Genomic DNA, 25,080 nt, shown 5'->3' with positions numbered 1-25,080 from the left:
ATCACAGTAACAGCTCTGCAGGGTGGCTCGTTTCTTGGGCAAGAAGACCATTCAATTTCACCAGTTATTGACATCCATATTTCTTCACTTGCTGTCTGGTGGGCTTGTTCTGGTCCTGGAGCTGGCTGCAGATGGGGTACTCGTCTTTGTTTTGTTACTAAATGGTGCTCAACCTCATCCTCTTCTTCAAAGTCACTGTCAGACTCTGAATTTTCAGAATTGTGAAATATTCTGAAACCTCTTTGTCAACATCATCATCAGAAGCTCCTCTCTCTTCCAAAATCAATTGGACGGCCCTCGCAGCAGATAATCTTTTGCCATCTTGATCAGTTGTGATAAAGAACCACACTGGCAAAGTCTTATTTATAGTATTATGCCCCTAATTTGCAGGTGGGACAGGGTATAAGAAAATAAAATTTGGATCCCTCAAGAAAGAGGGTAAAATGTGTGGGAATGTAAGAGCAGACGGTGTTGATAGTTGAATTTTCAACAATGTTGCAACTTTGTGCGGAGCAGGAGGAGAAGAAAACACTATCAGCAGCACCAGAAAGGAGGAGGACAGAGTGTGGGAACACAGGACCTACACTTTCAACACTTTTATTAGACCTGGGTCCAGTGGACCCGAACACCTTGTATGTAATGTAAATGCGTGGGGGGAGGTACAGTATGAGGTCATTGAAAATTAGTTCGGATTTATGTTCTTCACAGAAAATAAGCCAAAGCCAATGAATTTCAGGTTGAAAAAATAATTCATTGTTTAATTTTTCTTTTGAAAAAAACTGAAAACGGGTCTCACAGACCCGAACACCATGCAAGGGTTAAGACATCATATTATTATTGATGTTCTCAAACATTATGTTACTCTGACCTAAATTTACTGCTTTTATATTGAAGTTTGTTCCCCAGTGGCAGGTAGCTCACACATCGGCCCTGACACTTTCCACATGACTGGGTAGCATTAGCAAATTATAACCAACAGCCTGTGTTGTTCATGTTTTTTGACCAAAAAAATAAATCATTTTCTCTTGTTTGTTGTAATTGGAGTGAAGATCTAAGATCGGTGTGATTGTTTTTTTAAGTGGGCTGGAGCACTGTTGACTTTGGGAATGGCTGATATAACACATTGATCTGGAGTTAATTTCACATAATACACATTTTATTTGTTACCACAATATGAAGATTTTCTCTTCTTTCCTGCTCATTTATTCATTGTAGATATAAGAAAAGCACACGCAGGCAAACAGAGGGTTATGCTCATCTGTACATACTCACCTCCACCATTCTTGTAGCAAAGGTAAGGGAATCTCCACACATTGCCCAGGCCCACCACATTGCCAGCAGATGCCAGGATATATTCTCTTTTCTTACTCCAGTGTTCCCTCTTTTCCACATTGCTCTGCATGTCCATGTTTGCTTCTCAGTTCTCTAACAAGTACTGTCTGCACACATCCTTATTTATCTGTAGAGGCAGTACTGTCTGTTTAACCAATGAAGTTTGCAGCAGCCAATCAAATATGTGATAGTTTATAGTTTTCCTGTCTTTTAATCCACAGCTTAAAAAGCAACAGTGAAAGTTACTGATTAAAAATGTGTGTTAGTTACACAGTAACACAACATAGGACTATGGGGCTTTTTGATTTTGCCGGAGGTTTTAAAAACATTAAAACAACTCAGATACACCACTGCCAGTGCAAGGAGAGGATTTTAAGTCAGCAGGCCAATCACAACTTGAGCCTTAAAAACATTTTGGTATTTTTGAGATTTCTCCAAAGGGTGGATGGCCTCTCAGAGATAGGGTGAGAAGTTCAGTCGTTTGCGAGGGACTCAGAGTAGAGCAGCTACTTCTCCACATTGAAAAGAGTCAGCTGGGTTACAAGAACCCACAGTGCAACTGCTGATGCCACTGTGGAGGTCCAAAAAATACCTCAGTCATAGATTTGGTCCAAGGACACATGCTTCATCAAGTAACACAAACTTTGCTTTGAGAGTCTAACTGGTCTTTTTCGTTTTTTTGTTTTTGGTGCTGACATAACATGTTGACAGATGATGTGGCATGCTTCAGATCATTACCTGTTTCTCTTCCATCATTCTGATACAAGTTCATTCTGGTTTCATCTGTCCCCAAAAAAATGTTTTCCAAAATTGTGCAGGCCCCTTTTAGATGTTTCTGGCAAAGTAATCTGGCCTTCCTGTTCTTGAGCGTAACCGGTGTTTTTACCCTGCTGTAAACTGTACTTTCACTCATGAAACCATCTCTTAATTGTAAATTTTAACAAAACATTTGCCTTGTATAGTGTTCTTGATTGTTAATTGACAATAAAACGCACATGTGAAATATTTATCTGTAATAGCACAATATGCAATGAAATAGTTCCCATTTACAGAAAGAAAACTTAAAATAAGTTTTTAAAACCGTTGAAATAAAATTGTGAAAAAAAGATAGTTTGCATTTTTGAATTGCAGTTATATCAGGTACTTCTCCATAGTAGTATTATAGAAAGCAGATTAGGGGCTGCACAGACCCAGTCTTGAGAAGACGACAAGAGTAGTGGCACGTTGTGCTGCTTGCTGGGGAACAACACACCACCAAATCAAACGGAGCACTGCCCAATCTCACATAATCCAGTGTGTCTGTCAGGTAGTCACTGACATTTCCTGTAAATGACCTGTATGCTGTACACTATCCAGCAGTGACTGGACTGTGTTAAATGCACTGAAGAAATCAAAAAGGTTATTCTCAGTGATGTGATGGAAAGGATTCTGCCCCTCTCTGTGTCAAGCTGACTTGGCTGAATAGGGTCCTACAAAAATATCACGTATTGTCTTTAAATAATTTGAACACACGAGATAGTCGACTGCAGAAGCGATCTTTTGGACAGAACGTTCTCATTGTGCTCTGTGACCACAGCGGGCAGATAACATTTCTATAAATGATTCTGTGCTTCTTATTCTTCCTTATCAAAAGCCGTGCACACTGCAGTTAGGCTCTGTATTGTTGCTTGACCCTGTCACAAAGGCAAGTTAAAACTTCACAAACACAACTTGTTTGTGTTGATCGATCGATTTCAGATTCACATAATCAGCTGTTACTATGCAGACAGGAGTAAGCTCTCTTCAACAGGTAAATAACTGCTTCATCCACTCCTAAATTTAGGGGATATATGAACTGCAGAGGGCTGAGGTTTCTATTAAACCTTCAGCTAGTTTCTCCAGCAACTTCATCACACGTGAGGCAAAAGTTGAAGGGCTCATCTGTACAAGAGCCAGACAAGACGTTTCCCACAACGTTGATGGTTCAGTGGTAATAATACCCAAAGAGTTCTGGATGCATCCTGACAATCAACATCCGGGCTCAGGATTGAGCCGCTTTTCAATCACAAAGAGTGAAATTCCACCTTTCTCTGGAGCACTCAGACCAACGTCTCTATCTGCCAAAAAGTTATAAGCCAAGTACTATGTGAAAGTATGAGTGCAGCCATATTTCAGTGATGCATGTAGTACTCCTCTCACAGTATCTGACAGTGAATAGGCAGTTTACCTCCTTATAGTTTAGCTGTAGTTCTGCTGTCTGCTCTGAAGCTCAGTCCATGGAAAAATGTTGTCTGGTGTGACGAGTCTGCTGCTACATTTGAAATTAGTTCCTAATTAAAATTAACTAATTTAATGAGAGATACAGATCCAGACACTTTCCAGTGGCTAACAGGCGTTAGCAGCTGGTTTGATTAAACCAACACTTTGTGTTTTTCTTTAAGCAGCAATACCAGTCCTGGCAAAAATGATGGAATCACATTTGGAGGAGGTCATTCAGCATTTTCACTTTGCTGCAAAGACACAAACCTTTTTAAACACCTCAGTTGAACTGAGCGTACCGAAAGCAAATACCCTTGTAATAATTATTGGTGCACTTCTTCTAGATCACATAGAAGATGACTGAGTGATGAAAACAGGCAATGAGATGACCATGGGAGGCACTTTTCTCACTCCATCGATAGGAAGTACATTTGGGAGGAGGGCAGAAAAATGACTGTGCTGACCCAAATTAACTTTTTCATTTTTGTTGAGGACACTGGAAGAGTGACTCTTTGACTTCAAGGATAAATCTAGTATTGGCACGAGTGTGCACGTCACACGCACTCAGAAGTCATTTGATCCTTGGCTTGTGTGCCTTTAACTGTAAAACTAGCTAAATGTGAATTTGAAAACATTGCTGTGGTTTATTTAGTCATTTAGTCGGAGTGCAAGCACGGGCTGTCCTGTGACTTCATGGTCGTCTTTGCGGTACTCTGTGCAGGTGAGAGGTTTTTAATCAACCAGAATCAGTGTCCCTGCTCTGTACCTGCAGAAAACACAGTCAGTCTACCTGTAACTGAGTTCACTAGTAAGTGTTTTACTGTGCACATTAGTCAAGGATGCAGTGTATACTGGGATGGAAAGATTCACCTTTTCTGACACCCGACGTGTTAAAAACGAAAGAGACAAACCAGTCATCCTCGTCTGCACGTTCAAAAGCTCAGTGCAGTTTAAAAAGTAAGTCAGTGTTTATTATCACCAGTAAAAACATGACAGCACCACACTTAAAAAACTTTTCAAAATCATCTGGAAAACCTCACTTTAAGAAACATGTTCATCCTCAGATTTCCCAGATTCACTGGTGCATGCTTCAGTCTTTCTTCTGAGATACAGTTTAATTCCAACTTGGGAAAACAAGCAAATGCAGCTCAGAAGGGTCCATCCAAGGTCTTCATGAACAGTTGTAGAGAGGACGAGTGCAAAGACGCTCCCGACATTAGTAAACACTGTACACTGACAGAGCCAGTACAACATAGCAACGGCGGTGCAACTGTGTGCGTCACAAACCGTGTTCATTCATTTGTTGTGTTAGTTTGAGCACGGGGAAACACTGTACACTGATCACTCATTCACACACTCACGCACACGAACTCACTGTTGAAGATTAAAAGTCTTTAGGTGCTACAGAGAAAATACAGAGCAGTGTTTGAATGGCAGTGAGCGTGTCTGCAGGACATACTCAACAAGGCCGCTGTGCTTCTCAGATTTCAAACCACTGAAAACTTGCTCAGCTGCACACATTCATTCATAATGTAATCATGTCACGGGAAATACAGAGGACTGCAAATGCACTCTGAAATGTTAATCAACCAGGTGTCCATCACAGCTGAATCCAAGCCCAAAAAGTAGATCTTTGATGCTTATTTTCTTGGTGCTGAGTAAATCGCTTTGACGTCACAGCTCTGTACAGTCTACCACACAGACTGCTTGCTGTGCAGTCATGTCCACATCCTCTGGTGACGAGCTGCACTGCTGCAGAGGTGAATAAATAGATCGTGTGTGGAGAGCTGCTAATGCTGTGACATCAACGAGGACTTTTAGAAAGTAGCATGAGTAATTCAACTTCATTTTAGCAAATGATTCTTTACCACCGGATAATTCAGGCTAAACTCGGCCTGCGCTGCACCTGTTTCTGTATGAACTGGAAAATCTCTTACGAAGAAAAAAAAAAAAAAAAAAAAAATGAACAAATAAAACCTAGCACTGCAAAAGCCAGAAACCTCCATCACATCATTGACTATTCAATACTGCAGTGAACATATTCTTTGCTTTCATTTCATTTTGCTGGACTTCTGAGGAAAATGACTTAAGTAAACATGGCAGCTCTTAGTTTGATTTCTTACTGGAATGGTTTGACTCATAAGACACTAAAGAAACACACGCACACACACAGTCTCTGTGTTTGTATGTCATCAGGAAGCACTGTAATTGTCTGTGTTCAGACCTGAGTGGTGCACTGTGGGGTTTTTTAACCACACCACTCACATTGTTTCAGAGTGTGTGACACGCTGCTTCGTCTTCAGAAAGCTTGGTCTGTGTGGCGCTTCGGCCACTCTCAGAGTTTCTCCTCCTGGAAGAAAAGAACAGAAATAAAACATGAAGGCAACAAAACTATTAACTTCATATTCAAGAAAACGTTAAAAAGTTGCCCATCGGTTTATGATTAGAGAAAAATATTCATCTGTGTGATGATATTTGCCACTACTGTGTTCTGCTGCTTTTAATGTGGTTCCATATACACAGACATTGCTGCTGCTGCTATTATTATTATTATTATTATTATTATTATTATTATTATTATTATTATTATTATTATTATTAATAATAATAATAATAATGGGAACTTCACCATCATTAACACCACCACCATAATGTTGTGTGGAGCCTGCTGGCTGGTGTCATTGTCATTCACAGCTGTTCAACAATTACACAGCATCATCTTAGATATATAACTGCTGTCATCACTCTTATTATGACCAGCAATGCAAACAATAATTTATTTAATAACAATCTAAATAAACTGCGCTTAGATTAACTCTCTACAACCCTGAGTGAAACAGTGCGACTGTAAACTGATGTGAGGGGCAGCGTCGACACCTGCAGGCAGAGAAGACAACAGCAGTGAGGTGTGTGAGGCTGGAGCAGGACTGTGACCAAACTGCAGTGTGAACTGAAACATCACTCAGAGGCCTATACAGCTAACTGTATAAGTGATGGGTGGGAGATGGAGGGCAGATCAGAAGTGCTTTAATGGTCTGGGAAAAATCATGTGCCTCTAAACCTGAATAAGGCCAGGGAGATGGTGATCGAGGACAGCTATCCACTCCCCGTGTACGTCCCGAGAGGCTCAAGTGGAAAACTAACACAGAGGCTGGATACAAGAAAGGGATGAGCCGCCTCCGTTTCCTAACATCCTTCTACACGTGCAGCATAGTGTTGGCGATTTCCTGTCAGTGGGTTGTGGTGAGCACAGTGTCCTCTGCTGTGGTGTGCAGGGGCAGCAGCATCAGAGCTGGTGAAACCAACAAGTGATCATTTTAATAAATGATGAGGAAGGCTGGCTCTGTGTTGGCTGTTATGGACCACAAACAGGACACACATCACCCTCTAACACGCTGAATCAGTGCGGCTGCTATAAGGACAGATACAGGAAATCATTTATCCCACATAAGTCTATAATAAAAAATGGACACGATTTTAATCTGCAAATGTTTGTAATGTTTTGGTAACATTACATTTCCTGTTTACTTAGTTGATTTTTTAACAATATTAGCACTGCCACCATTATACTCTGGCCTGTGGCGCTGCTTCGCTTTGCTCGTGTATGAAAATTCACACATACGTGTTCATTTATCATAAATCTTTTTATCTTCATTACATACTGTAACTGTATTTAGTGAGAAAGCAAAACAGCTGCTCATAAACAGCAAAGAGATGAATAACAAAACACATATTCATTGTATGACAAAATAGTCAGTTACTGTCACTTTGATCAGCACTTATTCACACATGACATCATCACATTCCTGTGATCCCCAATAACTGAAAAATGTATTTACAAAAACGTACACATAATGTACACACAACACTGCAGTTTCTCTTTGTTTTTGTTCTTTTTAAATATATGTAACCTGTAAGTATTTGCACGTCATAAAGTTTCTTCCAGACTGATTCAAGGTTGGGGAACATACATTGATGCACTACAATCGTTATCATTGTTTTCTATCTAACGCTCACACACTGAGCTCTTGCCCAAGGATTTGGCATGCAGACTGGAGCAGCCAGGGATTGAACCACCAACCTTCCAATTAGTAGATGATCTACCTCCTGAGCTGCAGCCACCACCAACATTATTACAACATATAAAATAACATCTATGAGTTAGAGAGAGCAGGGCTCTGAACAGCTTCTCAGAACACTGACTTGTTGGAGTCTTTGACAGGGATCGTGGAAGAGGTTCCACCTCGGCACTCCACTCCTGGGAGACCTCTGTGCTCAGGTGGGTAATGATGATAGAGCTGGAGCCCACGCAGAAACTGGAGCAACAGCAACGTCTAAACCAGAGTCTGCTGTGTTATTACACTTCTGTGCTAAGCAGGGGTTTGAGCTTGAGGTTTGCTCAGAAATATGCCTGGTAGCACAGAACCTTAGGCTAAAGGTCAGCGATAATATTGGGACTTGGGTGAGGAAAGAAGCAGTGCTGTAAGATATGGAAGTTACATTTTTCTTCTCTTCTTGTTTAAGGTCTATAGCCTGCAATATAAAGAAGCTCGAGGGGACAGTTGTTGTGAAGTGGCACTAACTAAATAAAACGCAATCGTATAAACTGATCACAACTTAGTGGTGAGTTGAATGAGCTAACAGGGAAGGCTGCTAAACAGAACTGGTACCCAAGTGAATAACAGAGGTCCTGTCTGTGAGGTCTTTTTGGATAAATCTTGCATACTGGGGGCAGTTGGGGACATGGGGTCCAAATGGCCATTTTCAGGACCTCCACTATCAAACCAGTGGGCAAGAGCTAAAGCCTGTTGATCATTTGTGCCTGTCGTGGTGGTAACCTACAGACCCACTAGTGGCCAGTGCCAGTGAGGGAATAAATGAGGCTGGTATGGGCTTCCCAGGCTTGGTTGACCTCAAGGGTCTCCTGAGGTAGCAGATGGGTGTTGGAGGACTGGCCTGTGGCTTTGGCAGCTGCAGAAGCAAAACCTGGGAAGAGGGACTTTCAGCTAGCCTGAAGGCAATTCAGGCTAGCTGTGGGAGGACTAAGTAACATCTAGCGGTGAATAGTATGTTTATGACTGAACAGCCCGAGTTGTGATAAAAACCACACACAGTGAAGAAGTTATGAAGTGTAACTTTGACGTTAACAAATGTGGATTGCTGTAACAATCAGTGACTTGTGTGGCATACTGAGACATTCCTCAACATACCTGGGATGAGTGTCTCCTGGTACCTCACAGTTAGGCAGGCAGGTGTTTCCATGTGCTGACAAAGGCTGTGGGGATCAGTGAATAAGGTACAGTGGTGATGGAGTTCCAACTATCTGACGTGGGATCGTAACAGTCCAGTGTTTTACACCGCTGCGTCCCAAAATAACCTCCAACCACATAAAGCTTATTTCCCGAGGCCACGGCATGGCAGCTCATCCGTTTGGACGTCATGTCGCCCACTCGAGTCCACTGATTGGCTTCACAGTCAAAGCGATAAGCAGAGGCAGCTGTGAATTCTGTGTCGCCGCCCATGATAAAGATCTGGCTTCCCAAGACAGCAGCTGCCGTGTAGCGCCAGGGCTGAGGGCACTCGGCCGCGATGTTCCAGCGGTTTCCTACGGGGTCGTAACACTGGACCTACAAAATAGCAAGCAGGGAATTATACAGCTACAGTGCCATCGCCGACAGCACACCACTCACACTAAATGTAGTATTGTTCTTTTACATCTTTATTACACAATGACTGAAACAAAGAACAATAACTGGTCTTTCAAAGAAAAGTATAATCAATAAAATTCATACAGTATTGGTAGAGATGCTTCAGAGAGGCAGGTAAGTAACAAAGAGCACCAACCTTGGAGGCTTTGTCTCTGTGTATGGTGGTCCCCCCAAAAACAAAGAGTTTGAGTTTGGCAGAGACCACAGCAGCGTTACTGACGCCATCTCTTAGTGGAGCCATCATGGTCCATTTGTTATTGAGAGGGTCATACCGCTCCACCTGGTGAAGACGTTTGATACACTTAACACTTTAGTTTCATGTCCCTGTAAAGTTTGATCATAAAACAGTAAAATGCAAACTGAGCTGCTGGTCAAGCATCAGCGAAATCTGTGCACATGGTAAAGCTGTTCTTCACTCTTCTTGACAGTCTTTAAACTTGGCAGGAGTGTTACGGACGACCTGCTATACACCCAACCCTGCGCTCCACCCTGCCCAATAAAACATGTTTACATTGCCTATAAAGCTTTATTTTAAACACCTGTCGAGGTGCAATTTTCTCTCTGTCATTTATTATTATAATTTAACTATTCTGTAAGACTTTAACAGAGAATGCACTTTTGTGCAAAGTACCACTTTCTGTAACTTCCTGCCAGTTCAAAGTCAATGCATATTCACTTTTGTGGCTAGCTATGAAATTTACAGAACAAATAAACTGTACATAAATATACGTAAATTGTCAAAAAATAAATAAATTCTGCACTTGTCAGTTACAAATAAATAATTGTTTATTTCAGCTTTAGGTAGAAGTCATTGCTTTTCAGACCTGTTTCAGAGAGACAGATGGTGAAGCAGGGAAGACACCAGCTATGGCTGTATGCCCTCCAACAACATACAGACTGTTCTCCAGCTCAGCTGAACCATGGCCAAACCTGTGGAAGGGAAGCAGCATGTTGTGTGAACTTCTGTCAGTGATGGGTTTGCGATGGTGCACTTTGTAATGCAATCCACTATATGGCTAAAGTAAGTTTAAACACTTTTCTATACACAGCGTCTATCCACACAAACTATACTTCTACCAGTGGCACTTGAACTAATCTCAGTTGCATCCAAAACTCATTTTATCCTGGAGCTCCTTAGAAAGCCTTGGCATTTGCCACAGTTCATGACATATCTGCCATGTTTACAGTCATGCTAACACTTCTTAATCCTTTCAAACATAATAGGGTGAAGTGAATGAAACGTAGTCTGAAGCACAGATTCACAAAGATAAACGTTGCAGCAGGAAAAATTGCCTTCTAAGCGATTTCTGGTTCAGTGGCAAGAGCAACGTCTGTTTTGTGATAATTTCTTATTGTTAAACAATTGCCAAGTACAATATATAGAACTCTAGAATCTCACTTTGCTCTGGGCAACACATTTAGACCAATAAATGTCCATTTACACTGCAAATTTAACTGCAAAACTACCCTAGAAATTGGACAGTACTACTACATTGCCGTTTGCTCTGATCCAGCATTTCCTATAAAGCAACAAACAGCATACCTGGCTATTAGCATGGGTGCTCCTTTAGACCACTCTTCATGGACAGTGTCATAGATCCAGACATCTTTAGACACTCCATTCTCTGATCCTCGACCTCCTGTCACATAAACCTTACAACCAATGGCGCAGGCACTGAACTCCTTTCTAGGGCTGGGAAGGTCTGCCTTCGGTATGATCTCCTTGGCTTTATGATCAACCTATAGATTTGACATAAATATGTGAACATCAGAAGTGGCCCAGTTGTTGCAGTCAACATAAAATGAGACAGAGGATGAGAAATACATAAAGATGAACTGGTGAATTAAATAAAGTGGAGTTAAAATTCACTCTGAATTTGTTTCCATGTTAACAAAGGACACGAAGACGGGGTTATGTCGATGTATTATGAGGTTAATCCTCATAACTCACATCAATGGAATTTTTATGTCATTTCCCCACTGATATATTAAATTAGTATTAGTCATTGTGCTGAGATTAAACTCAGTCAGCAAGGTGTCTGTGAAGGTTCTCAGTCATCCAGGTCATCGTAGTCAAAGGAGCTTGCAAAGAAAAGCGTCTGGACTTCTTTAAGTTACTTGAAGACGTTTCATCTGATCCCAGGAATTCACATGATAAGGTGGGGCCAGGTTTCACAATGAACTCACCCGAAACGCTGGCTGATTGGGACCCACACCCAGTTTCACACCTTGGCTCAGGCGATTAGAGGATCATCAGGGGGTCCTTTTGTCCCTCTGTGGGGGGTTACTCCCACTAGGTTTATATCTGGGACTCCCCACCATTTGACCTTAGAACTGAAGAAGCTTCTCGGATGAGAGGTGAAACGTCTTCAAGCAACTTAAAGAAGTCCAGACGCTTTTCTTTGCAAGCTCCTTTGTCAATCAGCAAGGAGAGTTTTGGTTGTGAAAACCCGACTGTGTCGGGGTCGAGATGGAGAAGATCACAGCAGAGACAGAAGAGATGTTTTACACAGGAGAACAATTAAATACTGGATGAATTAGTAGATCTGTAAGTGTAAGCTTAAAATGAAAGAGCCGTTAAATGTCATGTTAATAACATAGCAGTTCAACTCACATCAGCCTGAGAGAAGTGACACTGACAGTGCATTACATGAAATCACACCACACAAGCAGAAAGGTCCTTTTACCTGATATATCTTGTCACACATGAAGGTTTGGCCTCCGAGTATAAGTAGCGTATGTCCTGCCTTGCGTGGTCGGGCACAAGGACTCGTCACTACTCCATCATTCTGAAGGATTTTCTTCTTACACTGCATTGCCTCTTCTACTATGGACCTGCAGGACAGTCAGCACATCAGCTGATCCTTACTGAAAGCGTGGAGAGTCTGTCAAAACCACAGCTGCTAGCCAATTTCTGTTTAAATTCACACTCCTATAATTTCTCAAGAATATGTTAATAATATTTGAAAAATATAAATAGTAACAATAACAAAAAAAAAAGATGACACAAAAGGAAACTGAACTGATACACAGATACATGGGAATCTATATCCAAGCAAGTCTTGTGAAGCAGTCATGGAGTCCGACATGATCTGCTCTGTGGTTTCATGTAAGTGATACTGAAATGTTTTGTTTTTGCTTGATCGATGTAGAAGCCTGTATGCAGACAGGTTGTGATACCTGGAATCACCCTGCAGGACATCCGTTTCATGCTCTGCATCAGAACTATATTAAACTGTATCGCCCCATCAAATACAGTTTGAATGAATAACTAAATAAAAGCAGGAATCGGTGACATTCTTGGTTCATTCTAAGGTAGAGTATTTGCTGTCACTTTTGAGAAACACCATTTTTGATTGAAGCTGGGTTCAGCTGGTCCATGGCACCAGCTCACAGGGTGTCACAGATCTGTGATGATCGAGTCACAGTCACAGCGAGGCTGCTCGGGCTCAGCTGTGTAATACCTTTCAAAAAAAGATTTTGGCTTGGACTTGAAGACATTTCAGAAAATTTGTATTCAAGTGATGGAAAAGTAATATCATTTTAAAACTGTGCACGAACCCGGTTTTAAGATTGGGCTTCAAACTCTGTTTCTGATAGAGCCAACGATTAGGGCAGGATCAACGGACCCTGGGAAGATGCTTTAGCTACACTGCTGAGGGACTCCCCATGATGTACTCTACCTCCTTTCACTCCTTTCCTCTACTCACTTGTGTGTATATGCCACTATTGCATTAATTGTTATTAACCATCGTCTTCTCTCTTCCATTCGTTTTTTGTGGTCGGCTCCTCTTTTACATCTTTATTACCTTTTAAGCCTAAGAAACTTCTTGGCCTGTAACACTTTTCACTCAATCAGACCCACCTCATATGAAAAGCTAGTATTGAATGCGAAAGCTTAAATGTGAGATGAAACAAAGAGAAGACACAAAGTTTACATGGTCTTGGTCTTATGAGCCTACCTGCTCCTCTTGTCAGCCATAATCAGCTCCTCACAGGCTACAGCCTCCAGCAGACACTCCGAGGGCAGTAGAGCCAACCTTATGCCTGTCAGCAGCTCTGGCAAATGAAGACGCCGACCCTCCAAGTCGTATCGAACCCACCGCATCACAGAGTTAAACACAACCTGCCATGAGTCGAATTACCAGCCAACATCAATTTATGGCTTCCAACACTGTACGAGGAGCATTCTGCGGTTTAGTTGGTATTTGGATGAAAAATCACTTCCAAACACAAATCAGTACGCTCTGAAAAAACACGCCACAGACACAGGAGAGTCCCCGCGAGTGACGACACTCACCTGTTCATCTTCTATCTCCAGCTCGTCACTCAGAATCAGCTCCAGTAGCTGGTCTTTGGACAGACTGTAGAAATCCTCAGACTCTCTCACCTGAAAGCACAAATACTTATGTTATATGCAACATACACGCTCTCTCACACAAACACACACTTTATTCAACAAAGGAAACTTTCCTTTGTTGAATAAAGTAAAACCTTTTAAGCCTTCGTTTCCATTTTGATCATTCTGGTTTATAGTGCATGAAAACCACAAATCCTCCATCTCTGTCGTGGTCTCCGTGCCTGCCCGGCCGGCCCCACGAGGCTACATGTGTTGTTTGGTTTTCTCTCTCCCTCTCTGCCTGGGCGGAGCTCACTGTGGGCTCCGCCCTTGGCCCACACACCTGACAACAATCAGCTGTCATCACCTAGGAGCACTATTTGAGGCTGGAACACAGATCCTCTCGTCGCTGGATGATTGTACGTTAGTGATTCTCCCAGCTCCTGTGAACCTGTGCTTTGTGAGTGACTTCCCTTTCTTCTGCTACAGAGACTTTCCTCCCTGCCGTGTGAACGTGTGAGTTTGGGCAAGAAGACGTGAGCGAGTGTGAGAGAGCTTCCCCGTGATTCCCTGGAGTTTGGATTTCCCTTCACTGTATACATCGTGCACTAGTGCTGTAAATAAACTGCTTTTGGAGACGTCTAACCGCTCTGCGCTTGAGTTCCTACTACCTGATTGTGTCAATCTCAGATTATTAAAATATTCCACAGGATCAATCCCCCCACAAATCTGAAACATATGTTCATTTGTTCACTCAGTATTTTTTAATAAACTTAGAGAAAACAAGAATAGTCATCTTTACCGTCTCATAGTGCACCAGACACATCCTCCACGACAGCTCGTACAGTCTTTTACACTGATGAGCATCTGATAACAGCATCATTCCCAAGCAGTTGGACGCGTGCAGGTTTTTTTCTAAGAACTCTGCTGCTGCATCCCGAATATCGTGGAACTGCAGCATGTCGCCAGCCTCCAACAACGACTCTGCGTTCTCCTCATTTATGATCACTCGGGAAGAGTAGGCAAAGTCCAACAGAAGCTCCAGGACCTAGCCAAGTAGGCCATTGGAAAATTAGCCATGCACATTACAGGACATATAACAGCATGACACACTGCCTAAGACCAAAACACACTAAACGTGGGCACGTGTAGTGGTGAATTTTAAGACATCAAAGAATGGAATAAAAGAGGAAGCAGGCAGTTTGTATTGTGGCTGTTTGCATATGTGTGCTATACATGCAGCATTTAATGCGAGCCTGCAACCTCAGCCTGGAAAAGACACTTTGATCCTAGTTAGAAATCTTCCTAAACTAAATCCTAATAAATTGGAGTAACAATAATTTTTCAGTGTCACCTGAGCCAAATCAAATTACAAGGACAATCTGAAGCCATTACCTAAACAGGATGACAGCCGATACCTGACAGCTGAAGGACATGCCTCCCATTCCACTTTTAGAAACTAAAAACAAGTAAACCTGCAGTCTGAGAGCAAAGCTCTGCTGGGATATCAGGATACTATAAGGTCTGTGACACATGATGAACCCCGATCACTTCCTCTTGCAAAATTGGTTTGCAAGAGGAAGAAATTTAATGTGAATTCTGGACTTGAGGAGCCAGTGAAGACCAGCTAATATGGGAGACAGACGATCCCTCCTTCTCATCCCCGCGCCACTAAAAGCTTTCAGAGCAGCCCAGTAGTAAGGAATGAGCCAGTCCACAGTGAGGTGGCAGAGGAGGTTATGAGATCCCTCATGATTCTGACCATATTGTGCAGATGAAAGCCTGCTGTCCTTCTGATTTCTTTAATGTGAGAGAAAAAGGACCTGCTATGAAGTGGTTCAACCCTCTCTGTCCTCAACTCTTTACATGTATATTTCTTTACACTTATATTTCCTGTCCTCTGAAGATTAAACTTTAAGGCATACAAAATGAAATAGCATCAGACTTCAGGTTCATTTTATTGGATGCAGCTCAGGAGGTAGGGCAAGTTATCTACTAAGTGGGAAGTTGGTGGCTCGATCCCTGGCTCCTCCAGTCTGTGTGCTAAATATCCTTGGGCATGGTACTAACCCCAAGTTGCTCTCAGATGCATCCATCACAGTATGAATGTGGGTGAATGTTAGATAGAAAGCACTTGTGCAGGAAAAGCAGAGAAAAATAGTGTTTGTGTGAATGGGTGAATGAGGCAAGTGCTTTGAGTGCTGAGGTAGAGCTATATAAGATTATATATAGATATGTTTGTTTGTTTTTTTAATGAAAAGAACTGAAAACAAGGAGCCACCAGAACACGCTAACCTGACTGTTCAAAGAGAAATTCAGAGTAGTACCTCGGGGTGTATACTGTCTCTGAAATTGACGTCAGTGTCCAGGCTTTCTCGCAGCCCTCCGCTAAACATGGCTTCAAAGTAACGACTACATGCTGCCAGGACAGCCCTGCAGAACACGAAAGCAGATGAGCCAGAGTGAAAGTCACAAGTTAGAAAACAAACAAACAAAAGGGGTCATCGAAAAAGACACTGCCAGCGTGAGTTTACCTGTGGCATGGGAAAGAGCGATCGCCGGCCCACAGAGTGACATCAGTAAACATGCATTGTTTTCTCATGGTGTTCAAATGAGTCAGGACACTGTCGGGATGTGAAGGCTTGTGGAACAATGAGATGTTCATGGAGCCTGTGCTAGTGCGGGATTTCCGATTTTCGTGAACAGTCACCGACATGGCAGCTTTGCTTGGTACCTACAGCACTCTCTCCTATACTGCAATAAAAACAGGGGGAGACAAAGGAAAATATTGTCACACTGTAGACACAGCTGGGATTAGCAGTATAGATGCGTGTATGCAAGTGGTCACAGTTCTGTGCACAATACACAAGAACTAAAGATCTAACCATAACATCACATTTCTTACAACACTGTTCACATAATGGTACACTGTACTGCCAAAGTATTCACTCACCCATCCAACTTTCAATCACTTTCAGGGCCACAGACTATTTCTACAAACATTTGTGAAAGAATGGCTCACGCTCAGTGAATTCCAGCGTGGTACCGTGATAGGATGCCACCTGTGCAACAAGTCCAGTCATGAAATTTCCTTGCTACTAAATACTCCAGAGTCAGCTGTTAGTGGTGTTATAACAAAGCAAGGTCCATAAAGACATGAGTTTGATGTGGAAGAACTTGACTGGCCTGCACAGAGCCCTGACCTCAACAACAGAACAGCTTTGGGATGAATTAGGGTGGAGACTGTGAGCCAGACCTTCTCGTCCTCATCAGTAGCTCACAAAGGTGTTTCTGGTAGAATAGTCAAATATTCCCATAAACACAGTGCAAAGCTGTGAGGCTTCCCAGAAGAGTGGGAGCTGTTATAGCTGCAGAGGGTGAGCCGCCATCATGTTAAACCCTGTGGATTAAGAATGGGATGCGACTCAAGTTCATATGCGTGTGAAGGCAGACAAACAAATACCTTTGGCAACACAGTGTATCTGTGCCCTGAATGAGTTCCTCTGAGTGCACTCCAGGATCCCAGAGCGTTGAGGAAATGTTCCAAACTGTCTCTTAAGTTTGAAAGGATAGGCTCATGGGACCAGTATGGGGAACTATTAAAACATGTTTAATAAAATGCACTTATGCACAAGTGACAGCTGCAGATGAGCAGCACTCTGAGATATCTGGAAAGTAACAAAACATGTTGAGGTGTGTTCTTTGACAGACAGACAGAGTGCTCCTAGACTGGCTTGTTTTTTTTTCATTTTTATTTCTTATATGGACCATGTACAAAATGCATTAATAGAATAAAGCACACACACACACACACACACACACACAAAAATGTCAACTGGTTTATGCCCCACAATATTTTCAGGGACGGGCCTTTAAGGTGTTGCAGATAAATACAACAAAATAAAACCAGTAGAAGAAGAAGATTTATTCATAACACACGGGAAAAGACCCAGGGAAAGAAAGGTAACAATAAAAACCGATAGAAACCCTGAAAACCATAAATTTCCCACCCGAGCCTCAACTCTTGCGGCCCGGTACCAAACGCCTCACGGACCGGTACCAGTCCATTGCCCGGGGGTTGGGGACCGGTGTCCTAGAGTGAGGCACAAATGTGACGTGACAATGGTCAAAGTGAACAGTGAAAGCACAAACTGCATTGTCTTTTTCGCCTTTGGGCAACACATTTTAGATTGTGGAGGTCACTCCTCCTTAGGGGTGGCTAACACCATCCCCGTCAGCCAATCCAGAGGCACTGCACCACATCACATCAGTATTTCAACATCCAGGGCCTTAATTAATCTCAGGACAAACCTCCTCCACCCTGGAGACCCGGCTAACAAGGAGCTGTTAAACTACTACCAACTAATACATAACGGGCGAGTTATCCACCTCATCAGTCACCGGATGATTTGCCAGAGCTGCTTTTGAGGGATTCTGTTCTGCTGGAGGTGGGAATAGAAGATCCTCTGTCAGATATTTCCAGCACTTCCTCATTATACATTATGCCTGTCCAGTATCCTCCTCAACCACCTGCTCCAACTCACTGACAGCTGCTCCTCTCTTCACCCGATTACAAAACTGGACCTGCAACCTATAGTGTCCTGGTGCCATGTACACTTATATTCTCTCCCTCCTTCAGGTCACACTGTTGTAGTGTCTCCCAGTAGAGCAATGGACATGACACCCTGGGTTACTCTAAACACCTAATGAAGTAAGACTCAATAAATAGAACACAATATTTCCTCTCGATTTCACTGCAGACTGATAAACAACCAAGCGCTAAAGATGGTCTTATTACAGCGGTGCTGTGTTAGCCAGTCACAGGAAAATAGGTAGACAGCCCAGACTGGAAGGAATGCTGGGTCAGCATCCCCATTGCTGCTTGTGTGTGTGCGCGTGTGTCTACATTTGCTGACACAGAGTTTTAGAGTAAAGTCATACCCCTTCAGTGACAGGGTGTGTGCATGCAGACTTGACCAGTGTGTGCTGTGAATGAACAAAGGATGGAAATGCTAGCACATTCAAACAAAGCATGTTGTGGACAACACAGCAGCGCAGCACAGCTCTCTCACACACACGTGAGCTTCTGTGTTGTAATCTCTCCCTTTGGGAGGGCCGCAGTAATTAGGGCCGTTTCTGACACACCTTCCAAGGGGATGATGGCGGATTCTGACTTGGTTTTAGGATTTGAGGTTACAAGATTTTTTTCTGACTCAGAGCGGGGCTTTGAGAGATGATTATACATTTAGCTGTCATCAGTCAACATACAGTAAAGGCAATTCATCTTTGTTACCCTATATGGCACACACAGCTGTATATTTTTGTGGTTTCTGATTATTCCACTGATAAAGTTTTTAAAGAATCCCTGTTATACGAAGGAATATTAGAGCCATAATAAGAAAAAAATATATATTATTGTTACTTTCAAGATTAAACCTAAAGTAATATTTGAGAACAAAGTTGAAATATGGAGATTACAGTCGTTTCAAACGTGCTCGAGGTTGTAAGCATCTGTATCGTTGCATCTGTCCAATGCAGCCATTTCATTTTGGACAAATCCCACCAACTCCTCCACGTTTGTGTGGGGTTTTTTTTCCACCTTCTGACCAGATGCAGCTTTCTGCACCTTCTCGTCCTTATCACCACGCTGTGTTTATGTGCTAAAACAGAAATAAGTTCAGATCAAGTTCAAGTTGCTCATGCTTATAGCTTCATGCAGTAGGGAAGGTGTATGTTGTAGACTAAGACACAAGAAGATATCTATTCAAGCTGTCTCACTAACTTATCTACACAGGGTGTTTTCTGTGGCAGATGTTTGACTCAAAACAACTTTAATCTAAACATTTTGTCTTTATTCTAAGAATAAACACTATTTTTTTTCTTAATACGGCCCTAATACTGCATTGTACTATCAACAACAGGATTAACAGGTAGATGTTTTCTTTGGCGTTGTTTAAAACAAAGCAGTAAAATACCATAGTTAGAGCTGAGGCTTCAGCGGTGGTGATAATAATGATTATGTTGATCAGTACTGAGATTAGTTATTGGATCAGGATTATTTTTGATCTTAGTGAGGTAAAAGGACACTGCTGCCTTCCTGTTAACTTACAAATCCTTGCATAAAAATTAACTGGTCCTCTTTATTCACCCAAATTCAGTGCATCTCTTAGAAGGCTTCTTTCACTCCATGCCATCCGTACCTGCATGATGGATGTAAATCTTTATCCGAGCTCATGTTTGGTGAGTCACCTTAGCAACCACTGCATTGTTTGGCTTTCATCATACTGCATTTTGTGACGCTCTGCTGTGCAGAGCTCGTGGTCTTCTGCTGTGGCAGACATGAGACTTGTTTGACAGTCTGTGATATGGAGCACCTCACTGCAGTCAGGTGCACTCAGGTAACCTCAGGCTCCGCAGTGCAGGAAAGCGCTGTGACTGACACATAAAGCTGTGTTCTGCTGGCAGAGCGTGCATACCCAACACCCCTCGATCACATTCATTAATTATTTGAACATAAAAATCATGATTGAAATTAAAATTTGATCAACTTTGCAGCCTGAGATAATGGTTAGAAGGAAGAATGTATTAAAACAAAAATGAATGTGCACTCACCAACTGCCCAGGGATCTGCCAGAGTAATGCAAGCTTGGCGGCCTGCTCAGCCCGAGTCAACCACCTGTCGAGGAAGGGAGGGAGGGGTTAACTGATTGTTTGTCGACGCCACTCTTACCTTAATCACCAGTTTCAAACATATACACAATGAGCCACAGTACTTGTGCAACATTATCAACTATAAATCCTTTTTGATAGTACATTTGGTGATACATATATATTGCAATCGGAGGGAAGGAGTTTTCTTAACAAAGCAGCTATATGTTAATATTACATTAACACTTAGAGGACTCAGTTATGGAAACTCAGAGTTTATTAAACAGAACAAGCAATTCTTGGACCATAATCTTCTGTAAATGACTGAACCATGGGGGGCTGCTGTGTTTGTTCTTTTCTGTTCAACTTTTCACCCCATCTTTACTTGACCTTCACCAGAGGAGGCAGGGCACTCGCTCTATGTCCATCTTTGAGAGATGAGGGAGAGCAAAATATACGTACAGTGTGATTGGTTCTCATCTTCTTAAGTGGTGTACCAGAAAAAGAACGATGCACTAGCTGTAGAGCAGCTGCAGCCAGCTGTTAATGCATTTCAGACAATAGGTGGAGGTCCCGCTACTGCACGCTCATTAAAAACAGATGCATGCTGGTATTTACGTGTTACTGCTGGTACATGAAGCAGTGGTGAGTGTATGTTTGGGCAGATGGATCCTTACAGTGTGAAGTGCAGTTTTTATAAGTGCAGAAGGTTTTTGCAGGGGCTCCAGCGTGGATGGGTGAAAGGGTTTTTGTGCACAGGCGCAGTGTGCTGAATGTGGGTCGGTGTGTCCAGATTAGCTGAGTTTCTTGGACACGTAAAGGCAGTATTGAATCCAGGCAACAGCATGTGTGCCCAACAGAAGGCTCATACCAACTCCACATTCAAACAGCTCACCACACAAACACGCTGTTACACACACGGTGTTACAGCACGCACACACGTATCGTTCACCAGTGGAATATCAACACAGAGGCTGAATAGATGGAGTGCTTTAAAGAGAGGAGCAGTCAGTAGGCCTGAGCTTGTTTACCCATAACTAACATAGCTGAATCTGTTGCCCTGAGCCACTCTGTGTGTCTGTCTGATTGAGCAAGTGATTCACTAACAAGTAGCCCTCTCCTGGGGGCCGGGTCCATGTTATTTCTAGGTTATTAAAATTCCCATTTACCCACCTGGACAGCTAAGTAAAAAGCACACGTCCATGCCTGCTATGAGTTAAGACAATCAAAGGTTTCCTTCTGCACTGCAGCCAAGCTTGGCTTTGTTAGTAACTCTGTGTGTTAAATGGCTTTGACATATAAGCACAACCTATTAAACAACTTACCAAAAACTTCAATGTGCTTAGTGAGTAAATACTGACTGACATCCACATCAGCATGGCCCACCCAGAATTTTTATGTGCAAGAAACTGAAGAAGAAATTAGAAGCCAAAGGTTTCCAAAAAGTTTTTCTTAGAACAAAAAGGAAGTCATTACGTCTCAGATGATTTAGAGACAAAGGATAAAAGGGTCAGCTGTAAGACACAAGCTACAAACTCTGAGAAAAAGAAACTCTTTAGGTCAAATTTATTGAACTTTACGTTTTTTAAATATCCAAATAATTTTCTAGAAAATCAATTGTGAGGTGAGGAACCATTCCTTCTCTCCTTTCAGCTCCTCCATCTTTCCCCTCCCTACCTACTATCCTCTGTCACAACAACCCTCTGCACATCCTTCTCCACTAAATCCACGAACCACCTCTGAGGTCTTCCTCTTGCCTGGCAGCTCCATCTTCATCATCCTCTGTCTAATAGATCTACTCTCCCTCACCTCTGTCTCAAACTGTCTCTAAGGTCAGAGAGACAAATACAACGTTTCAGAGTTCAAAGTGTTGTCTGATACAGCCGCTTAACTCTCACAGGCTAATCAATAAAAACAGATCACATATCACAAATTATACCAATCAAATACATGAAACATGAAACCAAGTCTTCACATGCGCACTCACATCTTTCATGCTGACTGTTTGCTGACCCTGGTGCCTGACATGGACCTGCTAACATTAAAGATGTGTGCAGCTCAGCCTGCTTCAATCATTTATCACAAGTTAAATAATTGAGCAACAGTGTTGCATAATCGGAGAATAGTTACAAAAGACAAACGTGGTCCTGAGAGAGTGTGGCAGAGCTGCTGTAGCTTCCGAGAAACAAAGAGCTCCCTGACAGAAGACGAAAACTTTCACTTTAGTCCAGCAGGATCTGAGGCCACGGAGTTAGTTAGCCGTCAGTGAACATGCCCCCAGTGGGCCACCAGCTCCAGGCTGTGGATGTGCTTAGGCCGGTTCCTGCCTGTGGGGCAGCCGAACATGCACTTCCATAGACCTGTCCGGAATTTCAAATGGGAAAAATCGCGTTCCGCTGGAATGGCACTGGACCAAATGGCTTCCATTTAGCTTTGCTATGCACCAACTTGGGTGCTGTTGAGAACCTTTGCGAGCAGCCTACACTTGTCTTAAAGCTTGTCGTTCACATGACACAGACACTTCGAGTCCGTACGAATTCGCAAGCTGACCGTACACAGCTCTGCCGCTGAAGCACTGACGCTAATGTGAGAACAATAACTGACAAAGCTCCACTCACTCCACGGTCTGGCTCCCACAGCAGTGCCAGAGGGAAGCTCTGCTACTCACGTTCACGTCAGCTGCAGGTTAAATCCACGCAGTGTAAAGTTTCATGTCTCCGCTCACGAACAAACATCACACTCCCTTCACAGCAGCTCAACTACCTCTCCCTGTTCTCCTTCTTCTTCGGTAGCTTGGCCCGATGCCTGTCTCACTGGCTGTGGAAGAAAGCCTTCACACTGCAGCGGAACCAACAACCAATGACTTTGGACTGACTCGTTGCTGGCGTTACTAACACCAATCCCCAGCCTCGAGATAAACTCTCAGCCAATAACATTGCACACGGCGAGATTTTAGAAGCGGCGTCTATCGTGACTGGCAGCTACTCAGGCCAATCATCGTTGACGTCGTTGTACGAACCACAAAGCTAGCCCCAATGAAATCCCCCGAGGAGCAATCATACACAAAGAGAGGCGGCTTTAAACACGGTAGCACAACAACTGCTTGTCGACACTACTCTGATTTTAAAACAATCCCCTGGCTTTAAATCACAGCGACACAGTAGAAACAGACATGACTAATCTGGTGATTTAGCGCAGAGAGTAAATATTGTCATTCCAGTTAACAGTTTCATCACTGCGTGCACTGCCAGGGCTTCCCATTAGAGCCGGGAAACTTCAAACTGGATTCATTTTAACATTAGAGCCTCATGTCTCACAGCCCGTTAGAGGAGACGTGGAAACACTGCAGTGTGCCAGTGGTGTCAGTAACAAGTTGCACACAGAAAACATAGTCCCTCGGCTGAGAATCCATCAGACTGAATACAAGCATCAGCGAAAACATGGTGCTCTGAGCCCACTTTAAACGGAAACATCACCTGCTGCTCACGGTGTGATGTGTGTTACTCTCTCAGCTGCAGAGTCGCTGCTGTTTATGGTTTGAGAGTAAAGATTAAATATAAAAGCAGAATTTGAACTTTGTATAAATTAGATGTCAGGTCAGAAAATTTGTGTAGGTGTCATGTTTTAGGGTCACAAACAATTTTGCGCTCAAAAATCGAATTATTTATTATAGATGGTCATCAGGGAAATACAGAGACATTAGACGATTAAAAAAAAAACAACTTTAGATCCCCCGTAGAGTTCACACACAGAGGTCGGAGGGATCTTCCAGGGATCATGATGCTACTTTCTGGAGACCTGATTGGTCAGTAGATTTCATACCTGTTTATCTCTAATCTGGATCTTAACCTGCTCCGGAGCAAGTTACCTTCACAGCAGCAAAGTTACCATGGCGATGTAGCCCCGGAAGAAGTGAATCACCTTCATAGTATAGAAGCCCAGGGTAACCTGCGGCTACCCCATCTGGAAGGCCACCGGACCAGATGGGGTAACCGCAAAGGTCCTAAAAGAGTGTGCAGACCAGCTGGCTGGGGTCTTCACTAAGATCTTCAACACTTCACTGTCCCAGTCCTGCATCCCGCCGTGCCTAAAGTCAGCCACAATTGTCCCACTGCCAAAGCGTACTAACATTAGCAGCCTCAACGACTACCGACCAGTTGCTCTAACGCCTGTTATAATGAAGTGCTTCGAGAAACTGGTCCGACGTCACATCATGTCCTGCCTGCCACCCACACTCGACCCGCTCCAGTTTGCATACAGAGCTAACAGATCAACTGAAGATGCCATTGCTACAACGCTCCACACCACCATCTCTCACCTGGAAGTGCAGGGCCGTTACGCCAGGCTGCTCTTTGTTGACTTTAGCTCTGCTTTCAATACGATACTCCCGGACAGACTAATAGATAAACTGCTGGAAATTGGACTTCCTTCCACCACCTGCCGCTGGATCAGAGACTTCCTCTCAGACCGTGTACAGAGAGTTAGAGTGGGGCCTCATCTTTCCTCAGCCCTCAGCCTCAACACCGGCTCTCCACAAGGCTGTGTACTGAGTCCCCTACTGTACACTCTGTACACACATGACTGTGTTAGTTCCCACCCAGACAACACAGTCATCAAGTTTGCAGATGATACCACTGTGGTGGGGCTCATCTCAGGGGGAGATGAGACTGCATACAGAGCTGAAGTTCAGAGGCTGTCAGATTGGTGTGCAGATAACAACCTGGACCTCAATACCACCAAAACAAAAGAACTGGTAGTTGACTTCAGAAGGAGGAAGTCCGAGCTGCAGCCTGTCAGCATCAACGGGGAGTGCGT

General features: G+C 43.1%; 2 protein-coding genes across 8 annotated transcripts in view; both read right to left on the bottom strand.

Annotated features, from left to right (window-relative positions):
• LOC102301855 (sodium- and chloride-dependent GABA transporter 3) overlaps positions 1-4,380 on the bottom strand; it is a 22,902-nt gene extending 18,522 nt beyond the window's left edge. The window contains exon 1 of the mRNA XM_005933543.2: positions 1,273-4,380. Within this exon, the coding sequence (XP_005933605.1) occupies positions 1,273-1,408 (136 nt within the window). The 5' untranslated portion in view covers positions 1,409-4,380. The remainder of the gene's footprint in view (positions 1-1,272) is intronic.
• A 139-nt stretch (positions 4,381-4,519) lies between these two features.
• Positions 4,520-23,162, bottom strand: LOC102302163 (kelch-like protein 25). 7 transcript variants are annotated; one of them, XM_042225345.1, is made up of 14 exons: positions 22,934-23,162; positions 20,230-20,293; positions 19,818-19,945; positions 16,152-16,371; positions 15,945-16,050; positions 14,420-14,665; positions 13,579-13,668; positions 13,241-13,404; positions 11,966-12,113; positions 10,822-11,018; positions 10,103-10,208; positions 9,415-9,558; positions 8,781-9,197; positions 4,520-5,920 (listed from the first exon to the last, which is right to left on the bottom strand). In XM_042225345.1, exons 4-13 carry the CDS (start codon positions 16,331-16,333, stop codon positions 8,811-8,813), a joined length of 1,770 nt encoding a protein of 589 aa, XP_042081279.1. In that variant the 5' UTR covers positions 16,334-16,371; positions 19,818-19,945; positions 20,230-20,293; positions 22,934-23,162; the 3' UTR covers positions 4,520-5,920; positions 8,781-8,810. The 7 variants fall into 7 exon arrangements, with proteins under 7 accessions (XP_042081279.1, XP_042081281.1, XP_014192669.1 ...); XM_042225347.1 differs by lacking the exon at positions 19,818-19,945 and having other exon boundaries at positions 16,152-16,366; positions 22,884-23,162; XM_014337183.2 differs by lacking the exon at positions 19,818-19,945 and having other exon boundaries at positions 16,152-16,366.
• Positions 23,163-25,080: the final 1,918 nt, after the last annotated feature.

This window comes from Haplochromis burtoni, unplaced genomic scaffold (assembly GCF_018398535.1).
Source record: "Haplochromis burtoni strain Fernald_Lab_line unplaced genomic scaffold, NCSU_Asbu1 Contig_169, whole genome shotgun sequence".
In the NCBI taxonomy this organism is placed as follows: domain Eukaryota; kingdom Metazoa; phylum Chordata; class Actinopteri; order Cichliformes; family Cichlidae; genus Haplochromis; species Haplochromis burtoni.
The sequence above is the reverse complement of the archived record's forward strand: the minus strand, read 5'-3'. Positions and strand labels throughout refer to the sequence as shown.